The sequence below is a fragment of the Cydia fagiglandana genome, chromosome 2, assembly GCF_963556715.1.
Source record: "Cydia fagiglandana chromosome 2, ilCydFagi1.1, whole genome shotgun sequence".
NCBI classification, from domain to species: Eukaryota; Metazoa; Arthropoda; class Insecta; order Lepidoptera; family Tortricidae; genus Cydia; species Cydia fagiglandana.
The window spans coordinates 16,327,474-16,342,764 of NC_085933.1; the positions used below are offsets into that span (position 1 = coordinate 16,327,474).

The 15,291-nt window shown below is 41.4% G+C and overlaps 1 protein-coding gene across 1 annotated transcript in view; it reads left to right on the forward strand.

Annotated features, from left to right (window-relative positions):
- LOC134677124 (uncharacterized) overlaps nucleotides 1–15,291 on the forward strand; it is a 50,134-nt gene that overhangs the window by 16,606 nt on the left and 18,237 nt on the right. The window contains exons 2-5 of the mRNA XM_063535585.1: nucleotides 10,175–10,362; nucleotides 10,911–11,069; nucleotides 11,554–11,685; nucleotides 12,222–12,335. Coding sequence (XP_063391655.1) covers nucleotides 10,175–10,362; nucleotides 10,911–11,069; nucleotides 11,554–11,685; nucleotides 12,222–12,335 — 593 coding nt within the window. The remainder of the gene's footprint in view (nucleotides 1–10,174; nucleotides 10,363–10,910; nucleotides 11,070–11,553; nucleotides 11,686–12,221; nucleotides 12,336–15,291) is intronic.

Here is a 15,291-nt window from a genome sequence, read left to right on the forward strand (position 1 = left end):
CCACATACGGAATTGTAAATTAGTAAAAAAAAATAGTTTTCTCCTCCATGGGTTTCTACTTACCTCACCGATAATTGCCGGCAAAGTAGGTACAAAAAGCTTAATAGATCAAATCACATGCAATTCTCGGTGAGGTGAGTATCTGAGTATATGCCTGCCTCGATACAGTCTCACTCAAGTTACTGAACTGTCGCAGTTGGCACGTTCAATTTATCATACGTATGCTAATTGCCCCATAACAAGATGGTAATATTACCTACTTACCGTAAGTGTTTGGGCTTCTATTTCGTTGGTCATAGATTTGATTATCATGTTATAGTTTATGGCCATTGCATCCTCTTAAGGGTCAATATCCGAGTGACAGTTAATGAAGTTTTCACCATATCTGTAAGAAGTACCTATAACTGACATGACATTCAGTCTGAAATAATCCCTGGTAAACACCACGCTTCAAGTGCAAAATTAACCTCCAGTATATCTAGTGGTCAGGATCAAATTACTAGGGTCGCAGATGGGATTCGTTCACAGAAGAGCAGCTCTGTTTGTGAATAAGCCGAGCACATCGGCCGCTGACCGCCGGTTACTGGGTGAAGGTCAGCGCTAACGGGACACACGCGTGACGTCATGCGCCCACGCACTAGCACAGCCTTTCTCACAAACCACGCGAAATAAACCTTATACCGTTGTCATAAAGACTTTGATATATGAACGCTTTTCACACTTTATCCAGTAGATGCATAAGTACCTACGTTGTAGGTATGGATTGCAATCCGGTCCGGCGGATCCGGTAATCCGGCCGGATCCGGCACATTTTTCATGATACCGGATCCGGCAAAATTCACCGGATCCGGTCCCGGATCCGGTAAAGTGAAATAAAGCGCTAAAATATAAAATAACAGCTTAAAACACTGCTAAAATTTAAAAGTTCTCGCCAGTATTCGAATTTTCTCGCTCGCAAACAGCAACACAACAACTTGTTTGTTAGTTGACGCCAGTCTTCTAGCCGACGAAATATGTGTCGTGAGATTTCCGTGCACCGTAAGTACTGGATTGGTTTATATTCAATTTATTGTGTTGTTACATTGTAATTGAATGTACATGTTCTTTCGTTTTATTTTGTACAAACCATTTTAGCCCACTTATAATAAGTGTTACCTGCATTTAAAATATAATGAATAAATATTTATAAAATTAAATAGAGAAATATATGTTGACTTTTGACGACCGGTCTGACCTAGCCAGTGGGTAGTGATCCTGCCTGTGAAGCCGCGATCCTGGGTTTTCGAATCCCGGTAAGGACAATTATTTGTGTGATGAGCACAGATATTTGTTCCTGCGTCATGGTTGCTTTCTATGTATTTAATTTTAAGTATTTGTATATTATATATCGTTGTCTGAGTACCAACAACACAAGCTTTCTTGAGCTTACCGTGGGGCTTAGTCAAATTATGTAAAAATGTCCTATAATATTTATTTATATCTCCTTCGATATCACGGGCCTATAATCCCGGTTTTTTGATAGGCTTGCGTGGGGACACAGATCCAATACGTAGAGGCCCCTTGGAGAGCTTTAATGTCATGTAGAACGCCTGCTGGAACCCGTTCACAGGTGCAACAATAGACACCCATGAACCGGTCTCAGCAGGCATTGGGACTATTGTAGTAAAAGTGAATAGTATACCGGTCTATGGATTGAAGTTTGGGTGGACTATGAGACTGGGCTATTGTAAAGAGTTCGGACACCTGCCATAACAATGCTAACACACGTTATCGAGGCAGGTGGTGACTTGCCGCTGACTAGATGGACCCCTGAAACTGCCGTCGTGAAGACGACCAGGGGCAACATCGGTGTGAGCGGCTCAGGGGTGTCGAGAGGTGTGCGCCGCTTTCTACCCAGAGGCTGTTACCAGCCACTGTGCCAACTCGCGTCTTATGCATCTTTCACTTCCACCCCGGGATCATATAGCTCTAGCGACTCCTCTCTGGACGGCCAATTAAGGCAAGCCAGAGCTGAGAGTCCTGCGGGTCCCCTTGGGGTCCACTCCGACCGACGAAGACACGCCGGAGACGGAGACCCTGACCGACTCTCGGGAGCACTCGGGTCCGTGGGGTCGTTACTCCCCAACAGCTCGCCACAAGCTGCCCTGCCCTATTTATTATTATTATTTATATGTTATTTTGTATGTCTTTTCCATATCTCGGGACCATGGCGTCCCGGACCTTTGGGAGGCTTACGTGGGGCCGAAGCCAACAGCGCAGAGGCCCTTTAAGACACTTTAATCTAAAAGCAAGGGATACACGTGGCGGATACCATCCCCGAGCGCACAATGTGATACATCCGGAGATGGTCCCCGCCAGGTGCAAAGACTATTGCAGTGCAGCACTTTTGTGCTGCGATGGGAACTAAGGTCATGGGCTATAGATTTGAAAATTGGATGGACTGGATAATGGGCTATGGGAGAGACTAGCGGACACCTGCCGTGACAATCAGTCTCAAAATTGTATAAGACAGGTGATGACTCGCCAACTCATTGAGTGGGCCCCGCAATGGCCGCACGCACAGTGCGACAACAGGGCAACACTTTGGAGTGGCTATGAAGTTGTTGAGAGGTGAGTCTGCGGTAGCCAGATCCCGGTAATCCGTTCAAGGGCCGCCGGCGTTATGACATTTTACACTTCCAACCTGGAGCATAGGTCCCGCTCTCTTGCGACTCCACTCTGGCCGGCCAATCAAGACAAGCACAGAGGCGAGGGCCAGATGACAGGGCCCTCTGGAATAGGGGTCCGCGGTGTCGCCACTCACCGTCAGCTCGCCACAAGCTGCCCCCGCGGGGTTATTTTGTTATTATTATGCTACTAAATGTACTTGTATAGGTATACACGTTTATTGATTTTGTTTGCCAAAACTAAAATGGTTGAATTGAGAGCACCTTTTTGTTGGAAATGTGGGTTGGGCTATAGATATTTTAAGAGAAAAAGAAGATTTTATTTGTGGTTAAGTAATGAAAACGTTGATTTTTGAAACTTAAAACAGCCGTCTTCGAATTAAACTGTTGTGAGACATACTAACATTGAATAATTTACGGTTTAGTCTCACTTGTTTTTAGTCACTCGCGCGACATGTTTCGGAGAGCCTAGGTCTCGTGTTAAGACACCCGTTTTATTAATCCATTAAAAAATATCCTTAACTTCGCATATAACGCTAAAAACATGATAAAATACGTGACTTGATGAATTTTTTATCCGCAATACCAATCCGGCCGGATCCGGCCGGATCCGCCGGATTGAGGCCAAAATCCGGCCGGATCCGGCCGGATTCAAAACCAGTCCGGATTGCAATCCCTAGTTGTAGGCTATTACCGGATGCCGGGTGTAAGATGCGAATCGCATTCCAGGCCTGCGCGGTCCAGTTTGATATGACCTGTACGGGTTGTGGTTCTTTTATTGCTAATTTACTTAATGCTCTCTGTCGACAGGTGTACATAATTTATTTCTTCTATCAGGCAAATCCTACTAAAGTTGACCAGCGTTTTGCCAGCGTTACGTTAGCTAAATCGCAGACTTCACCATGATTGGCAAGGAAGTTTGCGTCTCGCTATCTAATTTCGTTACTGTTACAAGTATGTGAGCACGTTAATATTACAATCATATTTTACGTTCCTGAGCACGCTTGATATAGGTATTTCCCGAAGAAATGGGGGTGCTGGCTATTCGACTGTAAATAAATAGGGTAACGCACGCCGGGCCCGGTCGGGCGGCGCGCGCGCATGGCGCTCGTACGCCGAACTGTCGCGCTCTGGTTGCCATAACGGCGCATGTGCAGCATGTGTGACAGAGTGCTGTAACAGGTTTGGGCTGCAACCGTTTAGATGGTTAAGATGCTGTCAACAACATCTCTATAATATAAAACACTTTGGGAAGCTGTAGATCGCGCTCTGGTTGCCAAACAGCGCATATGTTACCGTGTGTTACAGGGTTCTGTAACTCATAGGTGCAGTGTATGAACTGCAAACGTTTACTCGTAATTTACATGGTTTTAAGAAATTCTATAAAGATCTTGCTGAAGCAGAAATCTCTACAAAGGCCAATCGTGCGTTAAATGACGATTTCTTGTTGATGTTGCTTCCGGTCCGTGATTGTCACTCAAGAACCTTTCTACCCTATCAGTTCTACGAACAATCAATGGTGTCTCGCCCACTGCTACTTAATCCTATCATGTTCGCATCTTAGCGATTTCCGGGTTGCATTCTAGTAGAGCCTACGGGATCCGCTTAGCGGTTGCATTTCAGCCGTTAACCCAGAGGAGATATTAGAGGCCTCATTGGGATTTTACCTTCACCGAAAAGCAACTTGTAAATATCGAATGATATTTTGTAAAGTTCTTAGAAAATCATTAGAAGACGAGGTTCGAATCCACGACATCTGATTTGAAAGCTACACGCCTTCCGCCTTAGGTACTGCTAACCAAATATCATCTTGTATAAGTAGGTAATGTGAAACATAAGATTACATATTTTGTTACTTTAAAAATATAACTGTTTTCTCTTAAACTGTTTTTGTCAGATAGGTAGTAAAAGTTAGCACATTGTACCGCCCATTGCATGACCGTCCGCAATAGCTTTATTGTGTATCCACTAACCACCGCCAATCTTTCCCATTTTCTAAAAAAAGAAAAGTGAATTGCCGGCCATTTGATGACACGAAATGCACTCTCGCTCAGCCTCGAATGCTTGCTCGACGTAATACTCGTACCTCAATTGTCTCGTGTTTCTTCTTCCATACTCATGACATGATTGTATTGGTACTTATGTGTTTCCCATTGATGCTTTCGATTATAACGGAATTTCCTCATCCACGGATATTTTATCTTTTAGGAGGGGGCCCTGTCTATTGGGATCTTTTGCGTAATTGCTCCCTTATTGCGTCTACTCGAGCTTGCTAAACCATTTTCACAAATGATAGAGTAAGTATTAAGTATCTGACGCCGACGTCCTAGCCTAGAGGGCGTGGAACATTAGCACAAACGTAGGACTCTTTTATTTTATTAACCGACTTCCATTTCATAGAAGGAGGAGGTTCTGTATTCGGTTGTGGCTATTTTTTTTTTTTTCTATGTACGTTCACCGATTACTCCGAGATCCGTAGTCCGATTTGAGTAATTCTTTTTTTGTTTGAAAGGAGTTACCTCCGAGTTGGTCCCATTTTAATTTGGTTCTGTTCTGATGATGGGATCCATGAGGAATTGAGGGAACTCCTCAATTTTTAAAGGCACATGCATGGTGATTTGGGTGTTTTCTTAAGCAACTCGAGCATTTTCTCCCGAAAACCACCACTTTGATGAAGTAGACCTGATGATGATGATTGTTTTGATGATAATGATGATGATTTATTAAATGTAGTATGTTCAGCGATTACTCCGGCACCTGTGATCCGATTTGAGTAATTCTTTTTTTGTTTGGAAGGAGTGGCCTCCAATGTGTTTCCGTATTATTTTTGGTTCTGGTCTGATGATGGAATCCATGAGGAATTGAGGGAACTCCTCAGTTTTTAAAGGCACGTGTAAAGTGATTTCGGTGTTTTCTGAAGTAACTCGAGCATTTGCTTCCGAACACCGCCAATTTGATGTAGTGTAGCCTTACCACGAGTTTGACATTGACATATTCGCTAAGTTAGCGTCGCTAATGTATTCGTAACTTACTTTTTATGCATCTCGCTCGCACTAATATGCCAGTACGAGCGAGATGCAAAGAAAGTAAGTTACACACACGCTAGCGAATAAATCAATGTCAAACTCTTGGTAAGCTGGTAAGGCTACTGATCGGGGGTTAGGGTTAGGAGTTAAGGGGTCGGGGATTAAGGGGTCGGGTAGTGGTGGTCGAAGGGGTGCTGGTTCAGGGCCGAGGGGTACATGGATCAGGGGTTGATACGCTATGAGGTTGAGTGATCGGGGGGGTTGAGGGCTTGGGTGGGGAGGATGGATTTAGTGTAGTGACAGGAATTATAATTTCCCAGACGGACTCGAGAAAATTCCAGATTATTTATTAAAGTAGATACACGAATTTAGTGTTAATCATGATGTTGTTTTTCATTCACGCGTCGCGCTATTAACAATGCATTAAAACTAAAAATGGAAAAATAAAAACTTCTTACAAAAAAAAAGAAAACCGACTTCAAAAAGGATGAAATAAAATATTATCCTTTTTAAGTCTATGCGTTACCAACTGATATGTTTGAAGTCGGTGCCAAGCCAAGTAGTAAAGAATACCCGTCAAAAATAATCAGCTTTATGACTATAAATCCCAGTAGAACTGTACCATTAGAACTATTATAAATGTGTAAGTAATTCTGTCTGCCTCTTTGTCGCCTTTTCATCGCTAAACAACTGAACCGCTTTAGGTGAAATTTGGCAAGAACGTAAATTCCTTGAATTGTTTTATATTTTGAAATGTAGTCCTCTGAATAAGGGACGGGAAATAACTTCAGTCCCAATCCCACGCTTGCGTGCCGACAAAAAAGGTACGGACTGTGCCAAGAAGGTTTGATCGTGTGTTCTGAGGTGTGTTCTTAGGTATAGTCGACGTCAAAGATATGTATTATACACTTTTGCACCTTACTCCTTTGTAATAAGACGAAAAGTGTAAACATATTTTTAACGTCGACTGTACCTACAGAAAGTACGTTCATTGTAAGGCAATCCAACGTACATCCTTATCGAATCGCACCAAAATCATGGTATGCTTCAAAAGTTGGCTTGGCACCGACTTCAAACATATCAGTTGGTAACGCATAGACTTAAAAAGGATAATATTTTATTTCATCCTTTTTGAAGTCGGTTTTCTTTTTTTTTGTAAAAAGTTTTGATTTATACCCTTATACTTAATATACCTATACCTAGTCTAAGCCGTGTTTGTAACTGCCTGGTATCTAGCTAATCTACTCGATTTAACTGACAAATTCATTAAAGTTAATACGAGTATGTAGGTAATTACAGAACTTAAGCCGGAATAAACCGCAGAGATAAGTTTATACATATTTCCTTTTTACATAAAGTGAGTAAAACTAATAAACCTCGATACCTTTTTATGGCTACTGCTTTCTCTGGCCTCAAATAGGTCGCTTCATAACCGAGACAGCAATTTGGGCAACTTGTCCAAACTGCTTACATCACGCACACGGATAATAGCAATGTATCCACGGCGGTCATTCGTACATTGTTGGTTTTGTGTGACGAGAAATTATAGAGTTATTAAAAATTTATTGATGCTTCATTATTATTATAAAATTAAGTAAAACTTTTGATTGAATATTTAAGAGTTTAAAGCCCGATTTTCACAAATTTGTAGGTATAAAGTAGGTAGGTACCTATTCGATTTTTGTTAGATAAATTGCGGTATTTGATCGATCGACTGAATTCATTTGCAGGTACGATAGTAGTAGTAGGTACCTAATCCTACTCTGTAAATAGTTAGCAATGTATCGAATATCGCATGCAAGTTCTTGAACGTTCTTGAACCGTCTAAATTGGGCTTCAATGCAAGCAAAGTTCAGCATCTGAGGGTAAAATGATAAGGTTGTTAAAAATAGTTTATTGTTTATTTTTTATTCCTATATTACCGTAGGTTGCGGTTGCCGTTCGGCACCGCGAATTAATTGTGTTGTGACACAACATGCTTTCCTCTGAAATATTCTCGCGCTAGATTGGTAGAAAGTTATATTTAACATAATAAATCCATCTTAAGCCATTAGTTCATGTAATTAAATCATTAATCTGATTTCACGTGCATTCAACAGATTTATAGACTAATCGTAGTACGACTAGCCAGTACCAACAAGCGTGATGAGTGATGTGATGACCTTATATTCAAAAGCTCCTCAATCTATAAGCTTGTGATGTACCTATATTGAGGGCACAAAGACATTTACAAATTAGGTACTGCGAAATTAAGCTATAAAAATCATAAAAGTGATTATATTTTCTAATAGGTAAAAATCAATAAATAGTTTGCTATTATGGAAATTGTTTGCATGACTTAGTCTAAAATTCTAAATGTACGCTCACTCAACCTTTGTAACACCACAATTTTACTATGTAAGGCAAGGCAAAAAAATTACTATTAAATAGGTAAGTACTATTACTAAAAAGTTGCCCTCTAGAATTATTTTGCAATTAGGTACAATTGAGCACGCAGCAGCCCCGCATTGTTAAGTAAATGATGATGATGAATGAATAGGTATCCATCCATCAGCAAAAGAGGCTAATGCCACCTAATGTCTGTTACCGTCAATAAATATTTATGAAAGTAAAAAAAAGCGGCCAAGTGCGAGTCGGACTCGCCCATGAAGGGTTCCGTAACAGCAAGTAACATAATAAAATTGGGATTTACGGTTTATTACGTATTAAAAAAAACTACTTACCAAATCTTGTTCAAACCAATTTTCAGTGGAAGTTTGCATGGTAATGTACATCATCATATTTATTTTAGGTTTATCATTCTCTTATTTTAGAAGTTACAGGGGGGGGGGGGACACACATTTTACCACTTTGGAAGTGTCTCTCGCGCAAACTATTCAGTTTAGAAGAAAATGATATTAGAAACCTCAATATCATTTTTGAAGACCTGTCCAAAGATACCCCACACGTATGGGTTTGATGAAAAAAAAAATTTTGGGTTTCAGTTCTATGTATGGAGAACCCTAAAAATTTATGTTTTTTTTTCTATTTTTGTATGAAAATCTTAATGCGGTTCACAGAATACATCTACTCACCAAGTTTCAACAGTATAATGCTTATACTTTCGGAAAAAAGTGGCTGTGACATACGGACGGACAGACAGACAGACAGACAGACATGACGAATCTATAAGGGTTCCGTTTTTTTGCCATTTGGCTACGGAACCCCAAAAATGGGGAGTCGTAGGTATACTTACCTCCTATTTTTGGCATAGGTATAATAGGTACATTAAATTAAGATATGCTACGCCGTGCTCCGAGAGTAGGTACACTAAGGTACCAGAGCTCGGTTTAGGTTAATCTAGATATACCTACCTACATTTCTCCAAACAGTGTCCAAGCGTAAGCCGGACGACAGGCATAATATGAGTAATCAATTAACCTATAAGTGTTTTGGTTAGCTTGAATTGCATGGCAGCGACTAGGCAAATGTTTGGCACTCTAATGCTAACAAACTTATTTTCCTTTGCATTTTACTACCTATCCCAAGAAATTTATACCAAATGCAAGTGCCGAGTTACGATTGTGATCAAGTTATAAGCAGTGCTGGTTTGTGCCAGTGCCCTAGTTGGTCGGAAACTAGTTTGCAGGGCGGTAGGGCTAAATGCAGCCTATTAAGTACAAAGGTATATACAACTAAACCGCAATCGTATGGAAATGTTCATTGGGTAGGTAACCTACAGGAAGTGGATCAAATTTAACTTGCAAGATTTGATTACACACATACAGACAGACAACGTTCAGGTGAAACTAAATAAAAGCTTGTAACAGACAACGGTCAGGTGAAACTAAATAAAAGCTTGTTAATAAATAAAACCGAGCACTTTTATACCACATTGGTGGCATACAAGCGGGCAGCCTAGCTTGGTGGTAAGCATTTACCGTAGGTAGCCTATGGACACATCCAATGGACTATCGTCACAATTTAAGCCAACCCAATGTCAAAGTGACAAACTTTTCCCAGACTTATTCAGGACCAAGTTATTGAGACTCGCAATCATCAAAAGTAAATCTCGCAATCAACATAATAAAAGGAGTCGAAAACTTGTACAGAAAGTGCAGCAGTTCAGTAGAAACCATCTAGCATTAACCGGAGCATGCACTTGCAGAGCAATAGTGCAAACCTATTATAAACACAGTCATGACCGGGTAGAAAACATAGTTCACCAAAAACTTTCGCTTCAATACCCCTGACTCCTCTACCTACAGCCAACTACAAATACACCGTACATGGAAAATAATGCTTATAAATATACTTCGACTACGCCATATTAACAGACCTCACCACACATTATAATATAATAGACCAGATATAATTGTGCTGGCAAGTAGTAGACATAACAAAAAAAAACAGCTCTTTTAATAGAGACAGCAATCCCCAACACCCATAGCATACAGTGTGTTTCGCGCTAATACAGTGTATGCACATATTTGGTTTCTTTAGACGCTGCTGGCTCTTACACAACTGGTGCTGCCCGAACCAACGGCGGCACCGGTGACACCCGACCCGACGCCCGCAGCCGAGCCGGCCACGCCAGCCCCGGCGGCCGAGCCCCGAGCCGATGAGGCGGTGGACGAGCCCCCTGAGGGATACTACGCGTTCGTCGAGTCGCCGAACGCCACGCCACCTAGGTATTGTATTTTAACAACTTGAGTTTTTATCGTAATTATTCGATAAACACAACTCGCGCGGCAACTAGTGGCACGAATCTCACGGTCCCCGCCGAGTCCTGTGCCCGCAATGTGCTGCCAGCGTTGGCGATGGGGCTGAGGTCAAGCCCCCTGAGAGCGTAACGCGATGCCGCCGGCATGCCTCTTAACATTTTTTCCTGCGAAATAAATAAGTCAAACATGGCTCTTTGTACGGATGACGTTGATGCGTCGCTCTCATGACCAAAGTGGAGAATAATTAAACTCATATTAAGTACCTTAGTTATTGATGGACGCGTTGTAGGCTTTCCACTTAGTTTGCATGTTTATAAGCACATAATCAGATTTGAAACTATTGTAACACAATTAATTGAAGATGCAGCTCAAATTATCGGTCGGTTGGGTGTTTGTCACTAAGCAAACAACCCAGTTTTTGCACAATTGTCTAGGTTCAATACTTCACGTAAAACTGGGCGGGTGACTGGTATGGACGGGCTCTATTTAATTATTTCGTTATGATCTTTTTGCAGGGTGCGCCCTCCACCATATCGGCAGGTGTCATCAGAGTGCCCCGAAGTGAGCGTGACGAAGCCCCACGTGTCCGCGCACAACCTCTGCGGCGACCTCAACCGCGGCATCATCCCGCGCAACCCCATGGGGCAGAACCCTAATGGAGAACCCTACCCATTGTGAGTAAACATCTAACACCGTACACAAATACCGTATCGGCAACTACCGGCCGAATGTCCTCATTAGAGTATGATGAAACACCACATGCTTGCGTACAGCTTTTGGGACTGTCATCCATGCATCCGGTGCATCCGACAGGTGTGTCCCGCCCAATCCCACTTAAGATTGGCGGCCTTCACAGTCACACCCACATCTGTGATACCTGCAGTAAGCTGCGCTCCATTGCTCGCTGGCAAATCCTGAGTTAGCACTTTTGGGCTTCTGTTAGGTAATGACCAAGTTTGGGCGCCGTACCCCGCCGTTGGGTGGAACAATTAGCTGCGGATAATTTGTAAAGTATACGTTTGCACTTATAGTTTATCATGTCGTCCACGGTAACGGCACCATTTTATCGTCACGATACGATAAAGTATAAAATCAGCAATGATTGAGCCACTTTTTACAGGTAAAAGGGCAAAATATATTTATATCACTTTGTTTCAGTGAGTTGCTGCGGAACCAAACACTTCGATTCCTGTCGCGCACGCTGCCCGTCCTCCGCGCCGATGACACTCTGCCGCGGGTGGCGCACGTGCCGCACCCCGGCCCAGCGCCCGCGCACTACGAGACCAACAGGTACTATACCCACTCCTTCTACCGACCAAACTTCGGCTCCGGACGAAACTGATTGCCCCCAATCCCCGAACTAGAAGTTTTGGCTTTGGCTTTCACATATCCGTACCCCAGTCTCAAACATAATTATCTACCTATAGCCACAGAATAAATAATAGTAGGTACAGAAGACTCACTCTCTAACAAAACGCGTCTGTTACGATCAGGACAGATATGGCCGCTAGGTGGCAACAGCGCCACGCGCGGCTTATGTGGCTAGCTACCAAAATTGGTGTGGAACGGATGTACTTTTAGTTACCTGAAGCAAAGCGACGAAATCGCGGAGTGAGCCACGCCTGCTACAGCTACTGCGTCTCTAATATGCTTCGGTCCAGTCAAATCCTTCTTAGTGGAGCCCTGTGCTATTCGCTTATCGCTACTAGGTTAGTTACGCCTGCCTAGTCTGTGTTTTCTTAAGACGATAATAATGAAAATCAATAGAGTAAGACAAAATCTGAATTGTATCATATAGATTTTGAAACCATATCGTGTCATTGCAGCCTGGAAGATCGCGTGAAGCGGTCGATGCCGGACGAGGTGCCGTCGAACGAGCTGCCGGCGGAGCACCGCGAGGACGCGCGCGAGAGCCGCAAGTTCTGCGACGGCGGCGGCGTGTGAGCATACATACACTCCTCACTCTTAACATCAAAGAATATAATATTCACTAGGAGAAGAACGATAACTCCATACAAAAAAATGTCCCCAAACGTTTATACGTTTATACTAGTAGCGCCGCGTTGTGTACCAAGAACTAAAGTTGACAACCGGTTTAGCCTGGCGGGTATTGGTAGGTAGTAATTCTATTGATAAACATATTTGTTATCTTCATATCACGAAATATATGAAAGATGCAAATATTACCCCTTGTTTGTGGTATTATCAAGTGATTTAAATAAAAGGCATATTTATGTTTATAACATTGTATAATTTTATTTATTAAAAATATGTTTTACATATACAAATATACACTGAAAATTAAATCCTGACAACTTAATAAAAAAATTGACATTAATAAAGCGCATTCACAAAGTTTCCAGTGTAATACAAATAAAATTTGGCATGCCTACCTATTACACTTTACACACAGATACACTACACTTTATACACGGCATTTTACACAAATTTCCAACTTGTATTCATACATTTCTTCACGGTTAATTAGTACGCTTTCCAGGTGCATTATGACTCGGTTCCTTCTGAACCCACTAAAACTGTGAATTTCACTCTGGCTGCTTCAACAGCCGTTGCTCCGCATGTAGCACATTTTCTATGTGCATTGCTGTAATCCATGTAGGTACAGACTTACAGTCTTAAGTGGTAGTACCGCTACGTTGTATTTATTATTTAAAGATTTAATAAATAAAATTTTCGTTATGAACTTTAACCACAGCAGCACCTCTAGCACATCTTGCATCCGCGACTTAGAACGCGACTCGAGTCGCCATTCCCGCAGCTGTCAAATCTGTCGATTTCCGTAGCATAACTTGCACCCGCGACTGCAACAGCCGCGTAGAGAACTCAAAGTCGCGGCGCGACTCGTCAGTGTTACCCGGCGAAATCAAAAGTTGCTAACACACTATCGCACCGCACCAAGGTCATTGTGGGACGCACCCATAAGTAAGAGGGAGAAAGAGATATCGCTTTCTCCCTTTTACTTATGGGTGCGTCCCACAATGACCTTGGTGCGGTGCGATAGTGTGTTAGCAACTAAAGTCTAAACAAATCGATATTTGCAAGTGGCAACACTGAATCGGAAACCAGGGATGCGCTAAATCATTCGTTCTTTGGTGGTAAAAAATCTAGTTTTTTGTCGATGGTTAAGTTTTTCCTGTCAAAGTCAAGGAACTTCAAATTTTGTCAACATTTAATTATGGGAAAAAATATGAAAAAAATTTAAGTAATAGAGCCTTATATACTTAATATTGATAATATTCCTTAAAATATATATTGTTTAAAAATTTCTGTTTAATAAACCTTTAAATAATATATTTTTGTAAGTAACTATAATTAATGGAATTGCTATTATTGGTTTTGTTCTCATATTCCTGTTGTAAATAGTGTTTTTTTTTTCAGAATAAGTTCAGCATTATCCTAGACACGATTGATATCCCAGCACCCAAAGGAAAATATTGTTAACAGGAACGTGCCAACGGGACCCGAAGTGGAGAGTCAGGAAAAGAAACACACGAGGCAAGCTTGTAGGTTTCAAACGCGGAGCTGTCCCCTTTTCCAAATTAACTAAGATGTGAGAAGCGCTTTAGCTTTAAGAACACCACCGAGGAAGTGAACTATTAATAACAACCCTAATAGTTATTATGGCGTACCTACCTATCTAAGCTGCCGCAGTAACTCTCAAATAAGTTTCATATAATTTTTCTTGTGCCAATAATGGCATGTGTGTGTAATACTGTGTAACTGTTATGATTTGACAAATTGATATGAAAAGCTTATTTCATAGTCCTCGATGAAGTCATGACCATATTTTATTATTTTGTTTATGAACCAATTTTCTTTCCAGGGTGATATTTAATTGTCCTACGCCGCAGGACATTTAATTGTCGAAGAAAAAGGAAGAGAAAATACTTTTCAAGGGTAATAAAGAAGATTCTTACAATTTCTCTATTGTGGTTCTAGATGTTAATATATATTAGGTTTAATAATAAGAAGTCGAATATTGCAAGAATATATAAGGCAAAGCAATATACTATTAATTTAAATATTGTTTTTTTTTTCTCCTGTATTTTTACCTGAAAAGAAACAAAAATAAAGTAGGTTAGCTCCCGAAGGCCCACTTCATACCTAATGCTGATAGCAACGTATCATAGCATGATCGTATCAGGCCCTGTCAAACATGAAGTGAAACATCTAGAACACGGGTAGATCTAGAGGAGTTTCAATATGGTAGACCATATGATAACCGACAAAACCGTACCTATGCTACGCAGACTATGACATGAGCGTAACGACTCCTTCAAAATATTGTTGGTCGGCTCGGTCCAGTCACGTCACGGTATGGTGTTGGCAGGGGATGGAATGATTTAGTGGGTGATGACTGATAATATTTCATACAAAGCATGATTTTGAGCCGGACATGATCCGGTTATAGCCACGTATTACATCATTCTGTTACAGTACGATCTGTACGAAGCAGCGGGCACAGGCCACATGTAGGTATGTCTTGTTGAAGTCGAGGAAGGTTCCAAACGGTACCGAAATAGTAAAAGATTGTTGAAATTAGACATCTAACCGTGATTATAAATATTACTACTAAGTGGATAGTTTGTTTTGAATGTTCCATACTTCCTGATCCCTTGTGGAAATAAGTAATTATACAAATTATATTATTACATAATATATGAAACTTGTTTTTAAGTTATAATTATCATGAGTTTAGTTAAAAAAGTACAAGCAAACCACCCGCGAGAGCGAGTCGCGTTATAAAGTCGCATAGACTTCGACTCGCGGATTGACATAAAGACGAGAGAATATTTTGTCTCAAAATAGGCAGTTGTGCTACGGATTTTAGTTCAAAGTCGCGATCGTTGTCATTTTCTGACAGTGACACCTGAT